This window comes from Halichoerus grypus, chromosome 1, assembly GCF_964656455.1.
Source record: "Halichoerus grypus chromosome 1, mHalGry1.hap1.1, whole genome shotgun sequence".
NCBI classification, from domain to species: domain Eukaryota; kingdom Metazoa; phylum Chordata; class Mammalia; order Carnivora; family Phocidae; genus Halichoerus; species Halichoerus grypus.
This window is the reverse complement of record NC_135712.1, coordinates 58,023,310-58,046,876: the sequence shown is the minus strand read 5'-3', so window position 1 is coordinate 58,046,876 and position 23,567 is coordinate 58,023,310. Positions and strand designations below refer to the sequence as shown.

Genomic DNA, 23,567 nt, shown 5'->3' with positions numbered 1-23,567 from the left:
AAGAAAACAAATGTGTAAGTAGACCAAAAGATATGTACAAAACAAAAATGTTCACAGAAGATTTATTTGTGTTAGTCCTAAAATGGAAAATCCAAATACACAGCAAAATAGTTGATAAAATTATGGCATGGTCAGACTAGAAAACCACTACACAGTATTACAAAAGTGAACTATGTAAATAATTTCATTTATATGGGGTTAAAAAACTGGCAAAATGGTGATAGATGTCAGAGTAGTGTTTCTCTCTGGAGAAGGGCTACTGACAGAGAAGTAGCAGGAAGGAAACTTGAATAGTGGAAATGGTCCTACCTGGTTTTGGAGGTCATTATCTGAGTTCATATATATATAAAAATTCATAAATCTGTACACTAAAGATTTGTGCATTTTGCCATATGTAATTTATGTTTCCCAAAATGCTACTTCCTAAATAAATTGCTATGTAATTTATTGTGTCACTTCAGTACTGTGGGGGAACCAATGATCATAAGTATTGGCTTTTTTCGTTTATTGCTCAACAAAACTCAGTGACATTTCCTGTCCGTGGCTAGTCAGTGTCTAACCACTCCAAATGCATGCTCTGGGGAGGATTTCAGCTTTGAGGGTACTGATCTCCATCAATATCATGGTATCTGGTAAGTCTGATGCTGTGACATTTTTAGCAAAATGTAAAGCTATATTTCAATAGTGCCAAGGTGGCTCTTTAACCACTCATAAAATGTTTTAAAATTTGTTCTAGTAGCAGTGATACATTTGTATATTATCCAGCAAACCTTCATATTTACCTTATGTCAATGGTGCACTGACTAGTTGTCTAGCTGAGTCCAGGGTAATATTGGAGGCCCTGGAATGGAGTGAAACCAAACTTGTGTGAGTAGACAAAATGTAGTGTTTCCTCTGGTTTCTTGGTTTGTATTTTTATTGTCTCCTTGAATTCTTATTTTTTGGACCTTATATTTATTGATGTGTAATTATTTTTTCTTCTTTGATATTTCTAATATTTCTAGCACACAAACTAAGAAGGAAACCCTAAGTTTCTATTTGGGGTTGTTAAATTTTAAAATAGAGACAAAAAAATGAATGGGTAAAAGTTGTTTCAGAAAATGAGGATTGGAGAACATAAGACTATATAAATGACAAATAATTACTTGAAGTCAAGAATTTCATGTTCACACCAAAACACTTTATATAAAGGGAATCTTATCCCAAAGCATGAACAAGTAGAAGAAATGAGTGGAGTGACTAAAATTAGAGCAGTCTTAGGCAGGTGGAAACAAACTTGAATCCATTCTGTGTTTCCTTGCAATCATCCCAAAGAAGTTCCAAAACATTCTGAGAAACATTGGCTTCCACATTTTCGTAATATGTCTAGTTAAGGGAGAAGAGAACCAGTTCTTAGAAGAAAGAAAGGTGGGAATCTAGGGTGAGGAAACTGGAGTAAGACTATCAACACCATTTTTTCCAATAGCATTTGCACACTCTGCCTCTCTCTGTCTCATTTTGGTAATTCTTGCAATATTTGAAACTTTGTTATTACTTTATATTTGTTTGGTGATCTGTGGTCAATGATCTTTGATGTTACTATTTTAATTGTTTTGTGGTGTCACTAACCATGCCCATAGAAGATGGTGAACTCAAGTGACACCTATGTGTGTGTGTTCTAGCTCTGGTCGTCCCCCCATGTCTCTCTCCTTCTCCTCAAGCCTGTTTCTTCCCTGAGACACAACAATATTGAAATTAGGCCAATTAATAATCTCATGATGACGTCTAAATATTCATGTAGAAGGAAGAGTAACATATTTCTCACTTTAAATTAGAAGTTAGAAAAGATTAAGCTTAGTGAGGAAAGCACGTTGAAAGCTGACATAGATCAAAAGCTACTCCTCTTGTGCCGAGCAGTAGCCAAGCTGTGAATGTGAAGGAAAAATTCTTGAAGAAAATTAGAAGTGCTACTCTAATGAACACACTAATGATAAGAAAGTGAAACAGCTTTATTGCTAATATGGAGAAAGCTTGAGTGATCTGATAGAATATCAAACCAGCCACAACATTCTCTTAAACCAAAGCCTAATCCAGAGCAAGGCCTTACTCTCTTCAATTCAGTGGAGGTTAAGAGAGATGAGGAAGTTGCAAAAGAAAAGTGGAAGCTAGAAGAGGTTGGTTCATGAGGTTTAAGGCAAGAAGCCATCTCAAAAACATAGACATGCCAGATGAAGGAGCAGGTGCTGATGTAGAAGGTGCAGCAAGTTATCCAGAAGATCTAGCTCAGATAATTCATGAAGGTGGCTACAACAAACAATAGATTTTTTTTAAAAGATTTTATTTATTTATTTGACAGAGAGACTGAAAGAGAGACAGCGAGAGAAGGAACACAGCAGGGGGAGTGGGAGAGGGAGGAGCAGGCCCCCCACCGAGCAGGGAGCCCGATGCGGGGCTCGATCCCAGGACCCTGGGATCATGACCTGAGCTGAAGGCAGACACTTAATGACTGAACCACCCAGGCGCCCCTAATAAGAGATTTTTAATGGAGATGAAACCATCTTATATTGGAAGAAGATGTCATAAAGTACTTTCTGAAATTCTATTGCCTTTCTCCTTTCATGTACATTTGTGTTGTTCTCTATCATTTTCTGGGTTGGGTAAGTAGAGAATCAATGAGTAAATTGAACTCTGTTGTGTTCTCCTAATCTGCATAGTTTTTTTGAGCCAGGGCAGGTGGGCATAGCGTGTATTTCTTCTTTTTAAAAAAAATTCTGCTTTATTTTTTTAAACATTCTCAATACATTTATTTCATACCCTACATTCAATAATTCCAAATTCTGAATTCTGAATCTTATTCTTCTGTTAAGGAATAAAGGAGAGCAGCCAATAAAAAGTGTATTATCTCATTTTGTGATTGCATTTTTTCCCCTGTGTTTTGTAATTTTGGAATATGAACTCATAATTATGTGGTTTTGAGTCTGAGAACGGGTTTGAGTATAGTAACCTGGTGAAGGATCATCATTTTCCATTATGGCAACTAACCTGAGTCTTTACTCACTGCTATGGACTGAATGTGTCCTCCAAAATTCATATGTTGGAGCCTAATCTCCAAGGTGTTGGTATTTGGAGATGGAGATGAGGCTTTGGGAGGAATTTTGTCATGAGGGTGGAGCTCTTGGATTAGTACCCTTATAAGAGGACACCCAAGAGAGCTTGCTTTCTCTTTCTCTCTCTCTCTCTGGCTCTCGCATGTGAGAATACAGTGAAAAGGCAGCTGTCTACAAGCCAGGAAGTGGGCTTTCACTGGACACCATATCTGCTGGTGCTTTGATATTAGACTTCTCGGCCACTAGAACTGTAAGAAAAAAAATGTTTGTTATCTAAGCCACTCTACGGCATTTTTGTTGCAGCTCACAAAACTGACTAAGATACTCATTTATCCTTGATTTAGTTATATATAACCACACCCTCTTTGGCTGCTCTTTTATCTTACCCCTAAGAACACTAAGGCTTACTTAGCTTTTGCCAAAATCCATCAGATCAGAGTCTCTTGTTTGCCATTCTGGCCTTGTTAATGTTTATGATTATCTACTTTGCCTGTGACTGTTAAGTGCTTTCACTTTGTCTTGGTACTACAGAATTGTATCATCCTCTCTGTGACCAGCACCACTATACCACAGATGATGTGGACCTCCTTAGATAGATTGCATGGGTAACAGCAGTAACTTTATTCTGCTGAATTGGGAGATGGCACACAGCCCTGAAAACTTCAGGGCACTTCCCTAGTGTAAATAAATGACAGACTTTCAGAATTCTGTCTGGTTTGTAGGTTTGAGAGAAGACACACAATCTTAAGACTTCCACCCCAAGAAGGAGCCAGGAGTATGGAGAAGGAATGCATCTTTAGGAAAGGTCTGAAACACCTCCCAGAATCTCTAACTGGGCTGCCAGGTAAAGATCTTTTTCTGAAGCCAGTCAGTAAAGACTGGGGAAAGTGGCAGCTTCTACAAATGTGAAGGCAATAGCAATGCAAAATTTCAAAAAAAATCAAGGAAACATGACACCACCAAAGGAACAAAATAAAGCTCCCGTGGCTGATCTCAAAGAAATGGAGATCTGCATGCCTGACAAAGAAATAAAAAATAGTCTATGTAAGGAAATTCAGTGAGCTACAAAAAAGATAGATAATTAAATAAAATCTGGAAAACAATACGTAAACAAAAGGAAGTTTCAAGAAAAGATAGAAGTCATGAAAAGAAACAAACACAAATTCTGGGGCTGAATAATGTAATGACTGCACTGAAAAATTCAACAGAGAGCTTCAAGTGGAAGAAAGAATTAGTGAACACATAGACATAATTTGAAATCATCTAGTCAGGGATAAAAAGCAAGAACAAAAAAATGAGTGAGTGATGAACGTCTATGGGTCTTATGATACACCAACAAACAAAATAATATAGGCATTATGGGAGCCCCAGATGGACATAAAAGAGAAAGAAGCAGAAAGCTAATTTAAAGTAATTGTGAGAGACAACTTCCTAAAACTTTGGGGGCAGTGGGTGTGGGGAATGAACGTCAAAATCCAGAAGCCCAAATAACTCGACTGACTATAAAGAAATCGTCACTGAGACACATTATAACCAAATGGAAAAGAGAGACTTTTGAAAGCAGCAGGGGAAAGGTGACTCATCACATATAAGGGAGCCCCATAAAACTAGCAGATTTCTCAGCAGAGACCTTGCAGACCAGAAGAGGGGGATGATATATTCAAAGTGCTGAAAGAAAAAGCCTGCCATGGAAGAATACTCTACTTGACAACCCAGAAATAAAGGTGAGATAATCACTTTCCTTAAAAAAAAAAACAGAAGCTGATAAAATCTGTCAGTACTAGACCTGCTTACAAGAAATTCTAAAGGGAGCTCTTCAAATTTAATGACAGAATGCTAATCATCGACATGAAGACATATGAAAAATAAAACATACTGGTAAAGGCAAATATATAATTAAATACACAGAACAGCCTAATACTGTAATGGTGTTGTGTAAATCACTTTTAACTCTAGAACAAATGCTAAAAAGAAAAATATGAAAAATAAGTATAGCTATAATAATCTGTTAGTGAATAAACAAACCAAAATGTGTAAATTGTGACATCAATAACGTAAAATGGGGGGAGGAGATGTAAAAGTATGAGTATTGAGTATTGTATGTAATGCACTAAGTTGTAATCAGCTTAAAATAACTATAAAGTGTTTTATGTAAGCTTCCTAGTAACCACAAAGAAAAACATCTGATAAATACACAAAAAATATAGAAAAAGGAATCAAAGCATATCACTACAAAAAATGACCAAATCACAAAGGAACAGCAAGACAGGAAGAAAGGAACTTCAAAATAGTCAGAACACAATGAACAAAATGACAACAAAATGGCAATAGTAAGTACATCCTTATTAGTTATCCTAATATAAATGAACTAAACTCTCCAATCAAAAGGTACATAGTGTCTGAATGGATGAAGTGATAAGATTCAACAATATGTTACCTACTGGAGACTGACTTAACCTTTAAGGATACATGTAGGTTGAAAGTTAAGGGATGGAAAAAGGTGTTCTATGTCAATGAAAACCAAAAAAAGTAGGGATAGCTATACTTAGAGAAAATAAACTTTAAGTAAAACTCTTTAACTAAAGACAAAGAATGTCACTATCTAATGGTAAAGGAGTCAATTCATCAAGAGGATATAACACTTGCAAATATTTATGCATCCAACATCAGAGCACCTAAATATGTAGAGCAGATATTAACAGAACTGAAGGAGAAATAGAAAAAATTACAGCAGTTGTAGGGAACTTAATACCCCACATTGAAAAATGGATAGAGTATTCTGACATAAAATCAATAAGGAAACAGTGCACTTGAACAAACTGTAGACCAAATGGCCAAATAGACATGTACAGAACATTCCTTCCAACAACAGCAGAATACATTCTTCTCAAGCACACAGAGAATATTCCACAGAATAAATCGTAATTTAAAAAGAATGTCATTTTTACAAGAATTACTTGAATACAGAATTTTTTTCAGAACCCATATTTGAAGTAAATTAGGATTACTTTGTCAGAAACTCTGTAGAACCCAAGGGAAGAAATGCATGTGTGTCTCAGGAACTATGGTGTTAGAAACTTGAACTAGGTGAGGAGTATCATTCTATCTCTCTTTGCTCTGCTTCATTCTTTCCAAGATGGCTGCATTAGTCAGCGTTCCTCAGAGTAACAGAATCACAGAGAGATAGTAGGGTGGAGGAAGGGAGTGGGGGAGAGAGAGAGAGAGAGATTTAAAGAATTGGCTCACATGATTGCAGAGGCTTGGCAAGTCCAGAATCTGCAGGGTGGGCCAGCCCTAGAGACCCAAGGAAGAGTAGCAGTTTGAGTCTGAAGGCAGTCTGCTATAGAACTCACTTTCCCAGCAGGTCACTCTTTTTCAATCAAGGACTTCAACTGATTTGAAAAGGCCCATCCACATATGGAGGGTAATTTACTTTACTGAAAGTCTACTCATTTAAATGTTAATCTTTTCTAAAAAATATCAGAATGTCAGAAACATCTACAATAATATTTAACTGAATACCTGGGAATGATGTCCAAGCCAAGTTGACATATAAAATTAGCAGTCACAGTAGGAAAAATGGGGGAAAAGTGGGATGAAATATACTTCTCAATTTGGTTCCAAATTCTCCTGAAAGTAAATCATTTGTGCAGCTGGGTGAGGCCACCACTGGATTAAACAACTTTAATCCTGAGGGTAGCATCTGGAGAAAGCACTACTCAGCTCAGTTCATGTGAGGTACCCATGATGGACCAATCCACTGTGGCTAGGAAAGAGGTGGAAGCAGGGTTACCTTGGACAAAATTGTTGTCAATTACAGCAAGGTGTTTCATAAATGGGAAATCTTGATTAAGAAATTATAATGTAACCTTCAAGTGTTAACATGTTTTTTTCATTTAATGATGGAAAAACTTCTAATTTCTGCTTTGCAAAGCTTTTAATGGAATTTAGTTACAGTTAACTGATTTTCTATCATGGTGTCTGTAAGATTTGTGAATACACAGTGGCTTGCACTCCTTTTAGGCACCTAAAATTGATTTCTTTTACTTTTGTCTGAATATTTTCTAGCTTCACCATATAGTTCATCTGTGGAAGGAAAGCAGAGCAGGCTCACACCTCCTTTGGAAGGTAATATGGTTTTTAATTTTTTTCTAGAGGCCAGAACTAAAGGGAGGAAGTGTGGAACTTCCTTAGAAACATAGTTGATGGTCTGGTCAGGGGGCCAGCCTTGAGCCCAGTTGAAGAGTATGGTGATCTGAATGCTGCGGTGTGGGGGACCCTGAATGACCCCAGTCCTCCTCCCCCAAAGCAGTTCAATTCCATGGGAAGATTATGGAGCTCTCTCTATCAGGCACTGTGCCAGGCTTTGTGGGGAGCACAGAGATGAGCAAGGTGAGCTAGACTGCCAAAGCGCCCTAAGGGGGTTCAGTTTTGTGGGGGAGCCCAGAAATAAGCACAGATACCCTATAAAAGAGAGGAGATAAGCCCTCACAGCAAGTGTGCTGGGAATGTAGAGGAGGGAGAGAGAGCACCAAGGCTCTGGGAAGGCTTCAGGAGGATGCAGCATGGGAATTGGCTCTTGAAGGAAGAAGAGCGTTTTCATAGACAGAGGGTGCTGTGTAGGCATCCCAGACTCCAAGAGCCATTGAGGGAAGACCTAGATAGGCACTTGTGCTTGCTGTTTCCTTTTTGAAGTGTGGGGGCGACACAGGGATGATAAGGTTGCCAAGGTGAGTCAATGTGAAAAAGAGGGCTTTCAAAGCCAGTACAAAGACATGTAAGTGTTGTCTTCAGGCAGTGAGAGATCTCTGAGGGGTGTCAGAGTGGAGAGGGTCACCCCTGGGTTACAGAATCATGTACCTGGCTGCAAGGTAAGGTATGGACTGAGGAGAGGAGAGTTTTGACACAGAGACAGATGGTAGGAGGCTTCTGTAGTAACCCAGGTGTGTGGTGATGGGGTCTTAAACTAGGGTATGGCACTAAGAACAGAAAGGAAAAGGGATTTGTCTATGTGCAGAAGGCTGCAGGAGGCTGGGGGGGAGTCATAGACACAGGATGCAGCAATGCTGGGACATCAGTGCTGGTTCTGGAGCAAATATGAGAAACTACCCGCTGTCTCTCTGTGTGAAGCAGGAGGTGAAATCACCATAGCTGATCAGAGGGTGTGTAGAGATTTTATTTGTTGGACAGGTACCAACCCAGTGAGTGTGGGGGAGGGATATGAAAAGAGAAAGAAGAGGATTAGGAAAGGGTGAATAACTGCCTTCACATAAGAAGTCTCATCCCAGGTGAAGGGGGATTGCTGGAGGGTCATAGAGCAGAGCAAGGTGAAAGAGCAGTCTATCCATGGTGTTTGGGATCCTAATCTTTGGAGTTACTTCTCTGGGGTCTGTGTCCTTGTTAAAATGCATATGTTTAATTGATCAGCTCGTAGGTTCCTTTATTTTTTATTTTTTAAATTTAATTTTATGTTATGTTAGTCATCATATAGTACATCATTAGTTTTTGATGTAATGTTCCATGATTCATTATTTTCGTATAACACCCAGTGCTCCATGCAATAGGTGCCCTCCTTAATACCCACCACCGGGCTAACCCATCCCCCCACCCCCTCCCCTCTAAAACCCTCAGTTAAATGATCATCCCCCCCCTCCCCGAACAAGTGGGATTTATCCCCGGCATGCCAGAGTGGTTCAACATTCACAAATCAATCAATGTGATAGAACACATTAACAAGAGGAGAGAGAACCATATGGTCCTCTCAACTGATGCAGAAAAAGCATTTGACAAAATACAACATCCTTTCCTGATTAAAACTCTTCAGAGTATAGGGATAGAGGGAACATTCCTCAAGTTCATAAAATCCAACTATGAAAAACCCACAGCGAATATCATCCTCAATGGGGAAAAGCTGAGAGCCTTTCCCTTAAGATCAGGAACACGTCAAGGATGCCCACTCTCGCCACTATTGTTCAACATAGTACTAGAAGTCCTAGCAACAGCAATCAGACAACAGAAAGAAATAAAAGGTATTCAAATTGTCAAAGAAGAAGTCAAACTCTCTCTTTTCGCAGACAATATGATACTTTATGTGGAAAACTCAAAAGACTCCACCCCCAAATTACTAGACCTCATACAGCAATTCAGTAATGTGGCAGGATACAAAATCAATGCACAGAAATCAGTTGCTTTCTTATACACTAACAACGCAACTGTAGAAAGAGAAATTAGAGAAACAATTCTATTTACAATACCACCAAACCCATAAGATACCTCGGAATAAACCTAACCAAAGAGGCAAAGGATCTACACTCCAGGAACTATAAAACACTCATGAAAGAAATTGAAGAAGACACAAAAAGATGGAAAAACATTCCATGCTCATGGATCAGAAGACTAAACACTGTTAAAATGTCTATGCTGCCCAGAGCAATCTATACCTTCAACACCATCCAGATCAAAATTCCAATGACATTTTCAAAGTGTTGTAACAATCCTAAAATTTGTATGGAATCAGAAAAGACCCCAAATTGCCAAGGAAATGTTGAAAAAGAAAAACAAAGCTGGGGGCATCATGTTGCCTGATTTCAAGCTATATTCAAGCTGTCCACCAAGACAGCATGGTACTGGCACAAAAACAGACATAGATCAGTGGAACAGAATAGAGAGCCCAGATATGGACCCTCAACTCTATGGTCAAATAATCTTCGACAAAGCAGGGAAAAATATGCAATGGAAAAAAGACAGTCTCTTCAATAAATGGTGCTGGGAAAATTGGACAGCCATGTGCAGAAGAATGAAACTCGACAATTCTCTAACACCATACACAAAGATAAACTCAAAGTGGATGAAAGACCTCAACGTGAGACAGGAAACCATCAAAATCCTAGAGGAGAACATAGGCAGTAACCTCTTCGACATCGTAGTTTCCTTTAAAAGAAGAGTCAGATCTTGAGAATAAGTATCAAGCAAAATATTAAAGCCTTAGACTGTTCGCAAGCTGAAGTGCAAACAGAGAGCACTCATAGACATGGTCCTCACCAGCCTCTTCTCTTTCTGCGTTCATCTTCAGCATCCTGCCCTTGGGCACATGTGTGCTCACCCACACCCAGCCCTAGCTGTTCTCCAAGCAGCTATGTTGCTGCTGGCCTCTGAGCCTTGGCCAGGTTGCCTAGGGTGGGGAGCCACCTGCAGTGGTGGAAGGAGCATGGATTTAACTGCCTCTCAGATCTGCTCTAAAATCCACCCCCACTTGCTTCCTGCAGTTGTGGGATCTTGATTTGGCTGTGAAATGCAACAACTTAGCCCCCCACAGCTTGTTCTGCTCATGTTAAAGTGATGAGCTCCCTGCCGCTCACCTGGGTTACAGTATGTGGTACCTGATGCCCCTAATCCTTTCTCAGCAAAGCCCTCCCAGTCATGGATGCATTATGTGTGTTTATGGGAGAGCTGAGGCTTCTATATTGGAGAAAAATCATAGGCTGCAGGGCTTAATTTTTACACTAATGATGGGCAAAAGCAGTGAACTTCTTCATTTAATCCTCATAATTAGGTAGGAAGTACAGAAATAAAATCTGTGAGCAAAGTTCATAGTGGGACTGTTTGGCAGTATATGTGTGACTCAGTAGGAAGGAAGGAAGATCTGTTGGTTTTACTGACTTTGTGATTCTCCAAATAAAAAGTAGCTTTAAAAAGTCCAGTTTGTTCAACCTGAATGCCATCTTATGCTTTTTATTTATGTTTGTCCAAAGTGGCACCCTTCAGGATAGACATTTCATTCTGATATTACTGATTTAGTCTCTCTGATCAAAACTTAGGAGGAGAAAACCACATCATCAATTTTTCCACTTTCTGTCCTGAGGAGCATCAGTTATAAGATAAATCTAATAGTTACTATGACAAAAGGATTAGATTTAGATGACTTTGTCCTTTAATTTATATTGTGTTTTCTTGTTTGTTTTTTTACAAAACTTCTGCAGCAATTTTAGACCCTTAAAATATTTCTCATACATATAATAAATATAGTTTATCTAATAACACAGAATATAAGAGACAAATGGTTTCATCTTTGGATTAGGTTTAATGTGTTATATACATTTGGTTCATGTTTAATTTTTTATGTAAGCCTAATATTTTGGGATAGGATCACCAGCAAAGTCGTGTTCTAGTACTACTTTATGTAATATGTTGTGGAAAATTTAACACCTGAAGTTTTTTATCAAGCTTTTCTTTTCTTTCTCCTTGTGTGTGTGTCCAGCTAACACTTCTCTGTCTGTACCTGTGGCTACAAAGGCTGTGCTCACTTGCCCTCCTGTCGGCTTAACCAATGTGCTGATAATAAGGTGGCAAATAAACCTCAGAGACAAGCCTTCCTGCAGTAGAGCCTACAGGAGAGATAACAATGAGACCAGTGAAAGAAACTGTACCGACGAGAGAATATCCTGGGAGTCCAGACCCGATCAGAATCCTGCCCTTCAGATTGATCCCGTGGCCACCACTCATGATGGATATTACAGGTGTGAAGTGGCCGCACCTGATGGGAATTTCGGTCATGGATATCACCTCCAAGTGTTAGGTAAGGAGCATGACATACTGTGGTACGTCAGAGAAGCAGATCTGGGACTGAACCAAATCTCTCTCTATCCCATCCCCATGTGTTAAGCCTGAAGCCTTTCCCCTGCATCTCTGCAGTGCCCCCCGAGGTGACCCTGTTTCGAGGCAGCAATGGAACCCTGGTGTGCAGGGCTGCAGGGAAGCCAGCTGCACAGATCTCCTGGACCCCAGGGGGAGACTGTCACACTGCGGAACAACAGTTGGGCAATGGCACAGTGACCGTCCTGAGTACATGCCACTGGGAGGACCGCCAGGTGTCTAACGTGTCCTGCTCTGTCTCCCACGTGACCGGCAACAAGACTCTGTCCTTAGAGCTGAATCAAGGTAATCACCTGTTTTTGTTTTTTGAGTAATGAATTTGATGCTTAGCATTTTCTTCCATAGATTATGAGTAACCAAGAACAAAGTCAGGAAGTTTATGCTACTCATTTGAAGATATTCTCTAAAACTTAACTGGGTAATGCCTTAGTATGCTAGGGAAATAATTCCTATTCCTTTATCAAATAGAAGGAATAAATTTAGTAACTTCTTACCAGTACATTCTCTAAATATCTTGTATTTTGGGAGACACAAAAATTTTGTTAACTTAGTATCTATTGACTTTTACTTTGAGATTAATAGTCATATAAAATAGCAATACTTTTACATAATATAAGAATACTGATTCAGTAGACAAGAATAATAATTATTCCGTTCTTGAATTTTATAGTTCTTGTAGTAGTCACCTCTTTTTGTTCAAGTTTTCCTTCCTCCACTCCCTTGTCATCTGAAACCTATACATCAATTCATTTGCCAAATATTTATTGAATGTTTTTATGTGCTTGTTGCTATCATGTAAAGATGAAAAAAGAAAAGGTTCATGTCTTTATATCATTCCAGGCAGTATAACCTGGTGGTTAGGAGCAAAGTCTTTAGAATAAAATGGCTTCTCCTTTACCAGCTATGTGACTTGGAACAATATTTAATTTCTCTGTCTCATGGCTTTTTAAAAAATTGAAATGTAATTGACATATAATAGTAAATTAGTTTTAGGTATATAACATAATGATTTGATATTGGTATATATTACAAAATGATCACTAAAATTTGTTTCGTTAATGTCTCATGGTTTCTTCATTTGTTAAGGGGATGATAGAACCCACCTCACAGAGTTATCATGATAATTAAAAGAATAATATATTTACTTAACATGGTGGTTATCACATAGTTGGTACTCAATAAATTTTAGCTATTATATTTACTATACTAACAAATGTTAGCTTTCATATTAATAAGTATTAGTTATGTTGATTATATTATTACATATTAACTATTACATTCATTATATTATTAAAAATCATATCCTATTAATTATTCTTCATAACATCTCTCATATTAACCTTTTTTGCAACAGCTTTATTGATACCTAATTTAAATACCATACAATTCGCCCATTTAAAGTGTACCACTTAGTGGCCTTTGGCACATTCAGAGTTGTGCAGCCATCACCACAACCAATTTTAGAATATATTCATCACTCCAGAAAGAAACTTCTACCCTTTAGGTATCCTACTATCAGAAATCCTCCAGCTTTAGACAACCACTAATCTACTTTCTGTGTATAGATTTTTCTATTTTGGACATCTCACATAAGTGGAACCATATATTATGTGCCTTTTGTTACTCGCTTCTTTCACTTGGGGTAATGTTTTCAAGCATCATCCGTGCTGTAGTAGGTACTAATCCGTTCACTTCTAGTCGTTATTTTCCATTATCAATCTCCCACCAACTCTAGGTTCTTATTTTATAGTTCTTGTCTCTAGACATATGCATTTATCTGCAGTCCCACCTGACTTTCCTTTCCATAGACCAAACATTCAGCCTATACCCTATACTCGTTTTTCCCCATGTCCCAAGAGGCTTTGCTTCTGTAATTACCCTTGCTCTCCTTTCTTCAGTCTTTTTTATTCCACCAATCCTTTCCCGAAGGCTGATTATATGAACATGCCTCTTTTACTTCTGAATTTAAAAGTAGATGCTATGACTTCTTTAAACTCTTAGCTCTTGCCTTTCACTCATCCAAGATTTTTTAAAAAGAGGGGTCTATACACATCGTCTCTTTTATGTCACCTCACATCTACTCCTTAACTCTCTTGCATCTCTCTGCACAGGAAATGTTCTAATGAAAAGTTAAAGATCTCTCAAATGCCAAACAAAATATAAAACTTTAATTCATAGTTACTAAGTAGCTTCTTTGTGATATTTGATATGGTCTTTCCTCTCCTCACCTATTTTCCCCCCATAATCACTTGGTTCTCTTCTTAACCTTCAGTAAACTTCTTAGTTCTTCTTCAATAGTTTTCCATCTATTCATTCCATGAAGGAAGGCATTTCTCTGAGTTCCATCATTGACTCTATTTTCTTTTCACCTTTACCCCTATTCCTTGAAGGATCTCATCCATACCTATGGCTCCAACTGCTGCCTAATTCTTGATCCTCAAATCTGTATTTTTAGCCCAGATTTCTCTCCTTGGCTATGCCATGGTTAGAACCAATTTCTAAATGAATGGCTTCACATGCACTTGAATGAATCAAAGGCACCTCAACTTGCATATTCCTAAAAAGGAATTCCTCTTCTCTACCCCTTCATAAGCTCCATACTTATATTTTGTCTTGATAAATGACTCAAGCCAGAAAATTGAAGATATCCTACAATATCACTCTTTCCTATTTCCCATATTCAAAATCAGTCACTATGTTCTGTTGATTTTATCTTAAATTTTTTCTTAAATCTAGACCTTTTTCTTTCCTTCGCGTTAGTTGAACACGTGGTCCTCTCTCACTGGAATTATTACAATATTCTTGTAACAGGTCTTCTGGCTCCTAACTTAACTCCTTCCAATTTATCACCTACACTGTTACCAGAGTGACTTTTCTAAAATGAAAAACATGCCCCTCCCTACTTAAATACCCCCAGTGGCTTCTCTTTGTCTCTTGGAAAGCTAAACCCGTTTAATCTGCCACTCTCCTTAGCCTCATGTTTTGCTAATCTTCAGCCTGTACCCCATGCATGTGGCCCTTTTTGGGCTCCTCAAAAGTGTTATCCTTTCTTATTCTTCTGTACATGCAATTTCTACCTCTCTACAATGTACTTATTTCCTCATACTCTCTTCTTCTGTTTGCTCAATTCCTATTGAAGTTTTTTTTTTTTTTTTAAAGATTTATTTATTTATTTGAGAGAGAGAGCTAGAAGGAGTAAGGTTGGGGGGAAGGCAGAGGGAGGGAGAGAATCCCTGTTGAGCACAGAGCCTGTCGCAGGGCTTGATCTCATGACCCTGAGATCAGAACCTGAGCTGAAATTAAGAGTTGGATACTTAACTAAGAGCCACCCAGGCACCCCTTCTATTGAAGTTTTAAGGCTTAGAAACTGGGATAATTTTCTGAGTGAAATAAGTCAATCAGAGAAAGACATGTATGATCTCACTGATATGATGAATTCTTAATCTCAGGAAACAAACTTAGGGTTGCTGGAGTGATGGGGGGTAGGGATGGGGTGGCTGGGTGATAGACACTGGGGAGGGTATGTGCTATGGTGAGCGCTGTGAATTGTGTAAGGTTGTTGAATCACAGACCTGTACCTCTGAAACAAATAATACATTATATGTTAAAAAAAAAAAGAAGAAGAAGAAGAAGAAGATAGCAGGAAGGGAAAAATGAAGGGGGGGAAATCGGAGGGGGAGATGAACCATGAGAGATTATGGACTCTGAGAAATAAACTGAGGGTTCTAGAGGGGAAGGGGGTGGGGGGATGGGTTAGCCTGGTGATGGGTATTAAAGAGGGCACGTACTGAATGGAGCACTGGGTGTTATATGCAAACAATGAATCATGGAACACTACATCAAAAAAACTAATGATGTAATGTATGGTGATTAACATAACATAATAAAATAAAATAAAAAAACTGGGATAATTTTCTTTCACCCTGCAGTTTGGCTTAGCTGTTCCTACTCTGTGCTCATGTAACGCCTCATGCATGCCTCTGAGTACTTCATAGTCCTGTAACTGACTCTAACTTCTCTGACTCCCAGTGTGAGGTAAACTCCTTGAGAGTAAGAACCATATTCTTCATTTCTATATCCAGAGTCTGACACAGTGCCTGACATACACAAATAGCTACAGAATTAGGTTCAGATCATCACAGACTTCATCTCTATGTACCCGACTCTATGCTCTACCACATTTGATTTAAGTTAATTTTTGTTCACATTGTTTCTTTCCCTTGGGAAGTTCTTCCTTCTTTTCTTAACCTATTTAATCCTGTTATTGGCAAGGCTCAGTTCAAGTCCCACTTCACCCTAACCTCCCAGTTGGAGTTGATTCAGTTTTCTTATTCCTGAGATGATTTACAATCTGTAATGCTCACTTAGTTAGCAATGTTCACTCTCTCATAAGTGATCTTTTCATTTGTATGGATCTGATGTCTCCAATTGGATTGTGAGTCTTTTGAGCTCAGGCTGAGACCATGTCTTCTTCTTCCTTGACAGTGCATAGGAAGGAGATTGTCTGACATTCTTCTAGTTTAGTATTTGAGCAGTTTATTTAACAGGATGACATGACTTTTGGAGCCAAGAGTCAGAATAGTACTTAAGGTTTACTTTTGGTTACCATTTTCATAGCAGAAATAAACTTCAGAATGATAGTCCTACTTAGTCTCATTTTATCTTTTTAACAATTCTTGAGGCCATTTTACAGATGAATAAATGAAAGTAAGAAGACATAAAATACCCTATTAAAGGGGTGACAGCAACTCAGTGACAAAATTACTTCACTGTGTGGAAAATAGCAGATAGTGCTCAAAATATTAATAACAATACCCTAAAAGACTAACATTTACACAAGAAGTTAGAAAGCATATTTCCTTTTTTCTTATAAAATTGGGAAGTATTAACAACATTTACTATGCATTTATTCATTTAGAAAATATCGAAAATCTGCCATTTTATAAAACACAGACACAGTTCCCAAACTCTGTCATGAAAGGATATCTTAACAGCATTTGAATTGTAGTCTAGACGGTGTATTGATTATGATAGTCTGTGAACTTTTAAGAATACTTTAAAGGTCTCTTTTAAACAATTGACCCTACTTTGTTCATTAGAAGAATCCTTGAAATGGCTCTTTATCTCTGCTGTGTTGCCTGTATTTTAAGGTGTCATAACTCTGGAATTTCCAGCATCAGCCTTACTGATCATTCTCTATGTGAAATTCTCTCTATTCTTGGCTATCCTGGTCATCGTGGGATTCATCTACTTCCAGAGAATAAATGATTGCAGGTAGGCAAGGAAGTCTTAAAAAATATAGACTCATTAGAAAGAAAACATCATTAGAAGGCTTTAAGTTTACAATGTCCTGGGAATAGCTTGTTGCATTTTTTGGCACATTGTTTGTTCCCCTAGCCCTTTCCTTGATGTATAAGCTTTGTTAACACCGGGGAGCCCAGGCAGAGATGCCTGCAGCACTGGGGCAAAAGCTTCTGTTTCATTACAGTGCTTTCCTGAGAGATAATCTGTCCTGGGCCACCCTTCAAGAATTCTGTGGGGGAAATGAAGTTCAACTGGTGCTTCTTAAGTGTTTACTCCCTAGTTTCTATGCCTCTGAAGGCTTGTATTCATTGCACTAATTATATATTTTATGTTTTTTTCATAGAACATGAAAATTGAAAAATCTGGAAGTGAATTTAGATTTGATGAGACATCATGAAGATCAGCCTTTGGGTTCAGCATCTAACTCAACTGCTCCTATTACTAATTGATGCCTTTGGGTTTATGTGAATCACTGTGATAGTTGGCAAATCCTGTTTCAAAGTCTTAGCAAATGTGTATTTATACACACGCCAAAGCTTGCTGCCTGCCATTATAAATGCCTGGGATGAGTCATCTACTTTCTCCTTTGCCTTACTGAGTTCTTATTTGCAAACAAGAAATAGCCCTGCTTCTTAGCCTAAAGAGGAAGATGACTCAGCAGATGGCAAATTACAAGGCTTTGCAGTTTTTCTACACCCCTTTGGGTTCTTTGGATAGTGCTTCTTGTTTCCTCTGCCCTTTTAAGATGATAAATAATGTTGCAATGTCAGAAGCTACTACAAACACTGCCTTCCAGTTGATCTGTAGCCAACCTCCTGTCCCTTTCTTGCTTGCTAGCAATTAGTGCATGTTTGGCCTGGTCATTGAATAAATGGCAAGGAGTCATTTTTAGCAGTACCTTTATTTTCAAAGAAATTATAATGTGATCCCAAATGAGGAGCTCTTAGAGTCATTGGTGCTGAATGTCCCCTCAACTTTTAGAGCTCCCCTGTCTCAATTCTCTCTCATCTGTACTCCAGGTTGGAATGGATTAATGGTGGTAAGAGTAAGAGTTCTTGGTGAAACCCCAACATCTTCTAGGGACACTGTAAACTGGAACCCTATCGTCATTGGTACATATGGTAATCCTATAGTAAAAAGTATCCTTTTATTTAAAGGAAAAATTTCTTGTGTAAGGTGGCAGGTGATTCAAGCTATTACTTTTCTTTTTATTATTCATTCGAGACACAGAGATACAGAGAGAGAGAGAGAGAACATGAGCAGGGGGAGAAGCAGAGGGAGGGGGAGAAGCAGGCTCCCCGCTGAGCAGGGAGCCCGATGTGGGGCTCGATCCCAGGACCCTGGGATCATGACCTGAGCCAAACGCAGACGCTTAACCTTCTGAGCCACCCAGGCGCCCCTCAAGCTATTACTTTTATTTTTAGCAAAGCTCAAAGGGAGAAAATGAATGCAGACTACTATCTGGAAGATAATATATAGGTAGGTTAGTCTAATTGTTGAAACAAACAACCTCCCAATCTCAGTGCATTCATACAACAAAAGTTTAATTCTTGCTCACATCATATCCCAGGGCAGGTTGGTGGATCTAGGTCAGGGAACAGGAGTGGTTCTGCTCTAAGGTAGCGTTTTATCCTCTAGCTCTGCCCTTCTCAGAGTATTCTCCATTCAGCTGGTGAATGGGAAAGAGACAGAGAGAATGAGGGATTTTATGTAGGAGGTTTTTATGAACCAGGTCTGGAGAAGTAATGACATCTGTTCATGTTCTATTGGCTAGTATTTGTCACATGGCCACACCTTTATGGAAGTTGGAGAATGTAGCGTAGCTGCCTCAGCAAAATAGAGGCAGGGTTTGGGTACAGATAGCTAGTTTCTGCCTACAGTAAAGAATAGGACAAGTGCTAAGATTAATACCTATTTCATTAGTAACTGAACATGAGCCAAGAAATCAACTAGTAAATAATTTCATATATAACTTATATTAGCTCTTTTCTCTCTCTCTCTTTTTTAAAATTATAACTCCCTCATGTTTAAAACAGGGCATAGAATGGAAAAAAGTCTAGTACCATAGTTCAATCACAGACTCAAAAACAATGAGGCACTGATTGCTAGTTGCCTGAGCCAATGCTCATCTTCCCCTTTCTCTGTGTGGTAGATTGTATTCATGACTCCAGATCTTTCTCCCTCCCTCAATCCGTGTAATTTGTTAGTGATTTTTGAGTTGGAAACATAAAGCAAGTGCATGTTTCTCGAACTCATGTAATTTGCTTTAGCCAATCAAATGAGGCAGAAATGGCAGTGTACCAGTTCTGAGCTTACATCTCAAGAAGTCCTGTGTGTTTCTGTTGCTAGTCCATGAGAACATGCCTGGGCTAGTCTGCTGGAGGTTGAGAAACATGTAAAGCAGAGCTGGGTCATCCTAGTTCCATTCGCCACCTCACTGTTGAGGCCAGCCTAGATAATGCAACAGTTAGTCATCTCTTAGACAAGGGAGAAGCTCAATCAAGGTCAGAAGAGCTGCCTAGCTGACCCTCGGATGATCCTAGTCATTTAAGCAATTGTTGCTACAGAGGTTTTGTGATTGTTACACAGCATTATTGTGGTATTAGATCTCTGATACAGTGCTTAAAGACATGATTCCAATTTTATTTTGTATGGAGACACATTTAACTAAAAGACATTTCTCAGTTTCCCTTGCAACTGAATATGACTAACCATTAAAATTTTCGCAAATAAGGTGTAAGCATATATCTTGTGTGATATTTTTAGGATATCTCTTTAAAGAGAAAGAAGAGATCCTCTTTTGCTTTTCCTCCTTATCTCCTGGACTACAACACTGGTATAATGACTAGAGGTCCAGCAGTCAACTTGGGCCATGGATAGCATTGAGGATGGAAGCCACACACTAATATGATGGAAAAGAAAGACAGAAGGATCCCGGGTCCTAATGACCATGGAGTTGTCATACTAACCCTAGAATACCTACCATAAGATTCTTTTATGTGAGAGAAAATACACTATTGTGTTCATGCCACTGTTATTTTGAGTTTCACTCCATACACAGTTGAACTTAACCCTGGTTAACACAAGTACCTACTTTGCCAAATTCAAGGTTTACTGTTAATCTTGCAACACAGGTTATACTCTATTCATGAGCATTTTTCATGTTCTATTTTCATTCTTCCCATAGAGATTAGGAAACAGACATAACTTCAGAAGATAGCAATCATAGGTATAAGAGCATCTCCATGATAGTTCCAGAAGAATTGCTGGTTATGTAAAGCTGAAGGATACTGTGGGCTTGTGGTAGGAAAGGGCTTGGGAATCTGGAGGTGTGCAAAATCATCTAATAGCCAATCCCTACACATGTGAGGACATGTCTGCATTACAGGATTGGGAAGATAAAGACACTGTTGTGGGCTCTTAAGAGAGGATCTGATCAGGAGAAATAGAGGAACTGAAATCTATGGGGCTTTATTGTGTTAATCTTTTTTCTGCCATCATTGAAATGAAAGGACTCCATTATTCATGGAAGAGATTTATCTGAATTCACGCTTCTTCACTGCCATGATTTTCTATGTGATGTCAGATTGGAAGAGTAAAAAGCTATAGCTACTCTCTCTCAACCTCTTAGCCCTGCATAAAGATAAAAAACATTTTTTCTTTCTTAAGCACATATATGCATACATATATACATGCACAACAAATTAATTGTGGCCCTAAATTGAGGAAAATTGGGAGCAACCTTTAGCAAAACATAATTGAGAGCCACTAGATGGTGCTTCAACTTAATTCTTTTAACATTTTGAAGAAAGCTAAAATCTAGCCTCAGATAGTAATCCTGTATTTTTTTCTTTAATTTTTCCACTCAACTGTCTCTACATTCATTAATTCTTTAGGTTTTCTGGGGTAATTTTAGGACAATTACAGAAGGAAGAAAACAATTGTTAAAATTAAAGAGAAAAAAATGTTTGGTTCCCAAACTTGAATTGTACTACTCCTGCCACTTAGTTTTGGTAGAAACATTTTGTTTATCAAACGAGATAAGGGTGGATATTAATAGTCTAGTTTCAGGGAAAGAGGAAATGTGAGAATCTCTTGGTGGTTAAACCAAGATCAGTATTCACTTATTTCTTAAATGGAGTGTTGAGATCTTCGATCACTAAAGAACCAAATAGCTGCTTGTTAGTGTTAACAGCAGCAGATGGTTCGAACTACAAATAAAATTAGCCGGCCTTCTCTACTTCTTGGGTCCAACCCCATTTCTCATGGCCCATGACTTTGAGGCCTATGTGGTAAGAAGGAAGCTGCAGATAGGTAGACCAACTTCCTCATTTTACAAAAAAGGAAACTAAGATACTCAGAGTTAAGTGACTGTAGGGTGTTACTAAGAAGCCAGCTGGAGTGTGGACCTGCCTTGCTTGCTGATGAGAGCACTTGCAAAGTGGACCTTATAGTTTGTTTTGTTTGGAGTGAGAATTGGGGTTCAAGAGGGAATTTATGGGAGTCTTCAAAAAAAGGACAAAATAAAAAAGTGAAATAACACAGGAAATATTCATGAAATTAATTGCTATCTTCAAGGAAGGATTGGATACTATTAAAAATTGAGTGTCACCACATGTCAAGGATATCACATTTAAGCTTTTTTTTTAAAAAAAAAAGATTTATTTTTTTGAGGAGGGGAGGAGCAGAGAGAGAGGAAGAGAATCTCCAGCAGACTCCTGGCTGACCACGGAGCCCAATGCAGGGCTCGATTTCATGACCCTGAGTCATGACCTGAGCCGAAATCAAGAGTTAGACACAACCAACTGAGGCACCCAGGTGCCCCCACATTTAAGCTTTGAGAATACAAGTGCAACGGAGAGATTTTAAAAATCGCTTGTTTAAATCTTACTTCAGTCCTTTCTACAATTTGGAAGCAGGAAGACACAGAAGGGGAAATTTTTTCTGTTTAGGGAAATAAACCAACAGTTTAGAGAGTAAAGGTAAAGCTCAGGTCATAAAATGCATTGGGAATACCAAAATAAAGGGAACTAAAATGGTCAGCATAATTTTTTTTAAAAAGTTCTGTTTCTGGGCTCCAATGACGGGAATTTGGGGACCCTTGAGGAACCAGGTAAAAGAAGTAGACTAGGCCTTAGCTACAAAAAGAAAGTTGGGTGGTTATAAAGTCTCCATGATGGGGTAGCTAAAAAATTCTCGAATTAAGGATGCCTCTCTGTTAGCATTTAGTTAAAGTCTGTTATATACAACAGGCTTCATGTGATTAATAGTGATCTAAAAATGAAGGAGGAAGGAACCCTACCCACATCACGGGGAAAACAGTACACAGAAGGCAGCAGTTGCCACCTGGGTGATGAGAAACCAAGGGTGACCAAGAAACTGGTCTGGGATTTAAAGTTTATAGTAAGAGATAATAAGAAACCAGCAAGGAAAGGCAGATCATGAAAACCCAGTACTGATGCTGTAATGGAGGTAGGTACACAGTGCCAGAGCAATCAAAGGAAGGAATACTCAATTCTGGCTGAACTTGTGGGTTGAAGGTCAGGAAAAGCATTGGATGAATTACAAAGCTTTCAGCTGCAATAAACAGAAAGTAGGGTTCTGACTTAATCAATAAAAACATTTATTATCTTACATAAGAAGGCAATCAGAAGGGGCTCCTGGAAGGCTCAGTGGGTTAAGCATCTGCCTTTGGCTCAGGTCCTAATCTCAGGGTCCTGGGATCTAGCCCCACGTCGGGCTCCCTGTTCAGCGGGGAGTTGGCTTCTCCCTCTCCCTCTGCCCCCTGCCCTTACTCATGCTCTCTCTCTCTCACTCTTTCTTTCTCAAATAAATAAAATCTTTTAAAAAAAAAAAAAAGAAGAAGAAGAAGGCATCCAGAAGTAGAACCAACTTCAATCTGGTTGTTTCAATGGCTCTATGAAATCTTAAAGGGCCTGGATTTTATCCTCATCTGTGTTCTGCCATTTTCAGTGCTTGCTTCATCCTCAGGCTGGAAGTGAGAAGGCGGCGGCCCCCCTAAGGCCATATGTCATGTTCAGAGGAAGAGGGTTGACCATCTCTTCCTCAAATCCCATCTTACTCATGAGGACCAACAGCCCCACATTCGTTTCTTCTCCTAATTGGCCAAAGCCACAGGACAATTCTTTATCTAATCTCTGGCAGAGCCCGAGATTTTCTTTGTGTTGATCAGGACTTCTGCGGAGCTGGGCTAAAGTCAGCACCTTTCACCAGGCACATATCCTAGTGGGAGAGGAATGAATAGAGACCTGAACAAAAACTGGAGCTTCGGTGAGGAGAATGCCTGAGAAGCCTTAGTGAAGAAGATGGTAACAGTCAAGTTGAGTTCTAAAAGATGCACAGGAACGTTGCAGGTGGACAAGAGCAGGGAAGAAAGGGGAGAGACAGCATGGGTAAAGGCAGGGGGCTGTGACAGAGCATGTCTCTTTCCAGGTCATGGGGAAACTATATCATCCCACACAAGTCCTGTGTTTCAGGAAGTCATCTGGGGACACAAGACTGCTA

General features: G+C 38.9%; 1 protein-coding gene across 1 annotated transcript; it reads left to right on the top strand.

Annotated features, from left to right (window-relative positions):
- Positions 1-532: 532 nt before the first annotated feature.
- LOC118519243 (cell surface glycoprotein CD200 receptor 1-like) lies at positions 533-17,927 on the top strand. The gene is made up of 7 exons (XM_036066613.2): positions 533-632; positions 3,809-3,930; positions 7,155-7,214; positions 11,344-11,661; positions 11,778-12,023; positions 16,889-17,012; positions 17,386-17,927. The coding sequence occupies exons 2-7, from the start codon at positions 3,864-3,866 to the stop codon at positions 17,390-17,392; spliced, it is 822 nt and encodes a 273-aa protein (XP_035922506.1). The 5' UTR covers positions 533-632; positions 3,809-3,863; the 3' UTR covers positions 17,393-17,927.
- The last annotated feature ends 5,640 nt before the right edge of the window (positions 17,928-23,567 follow it).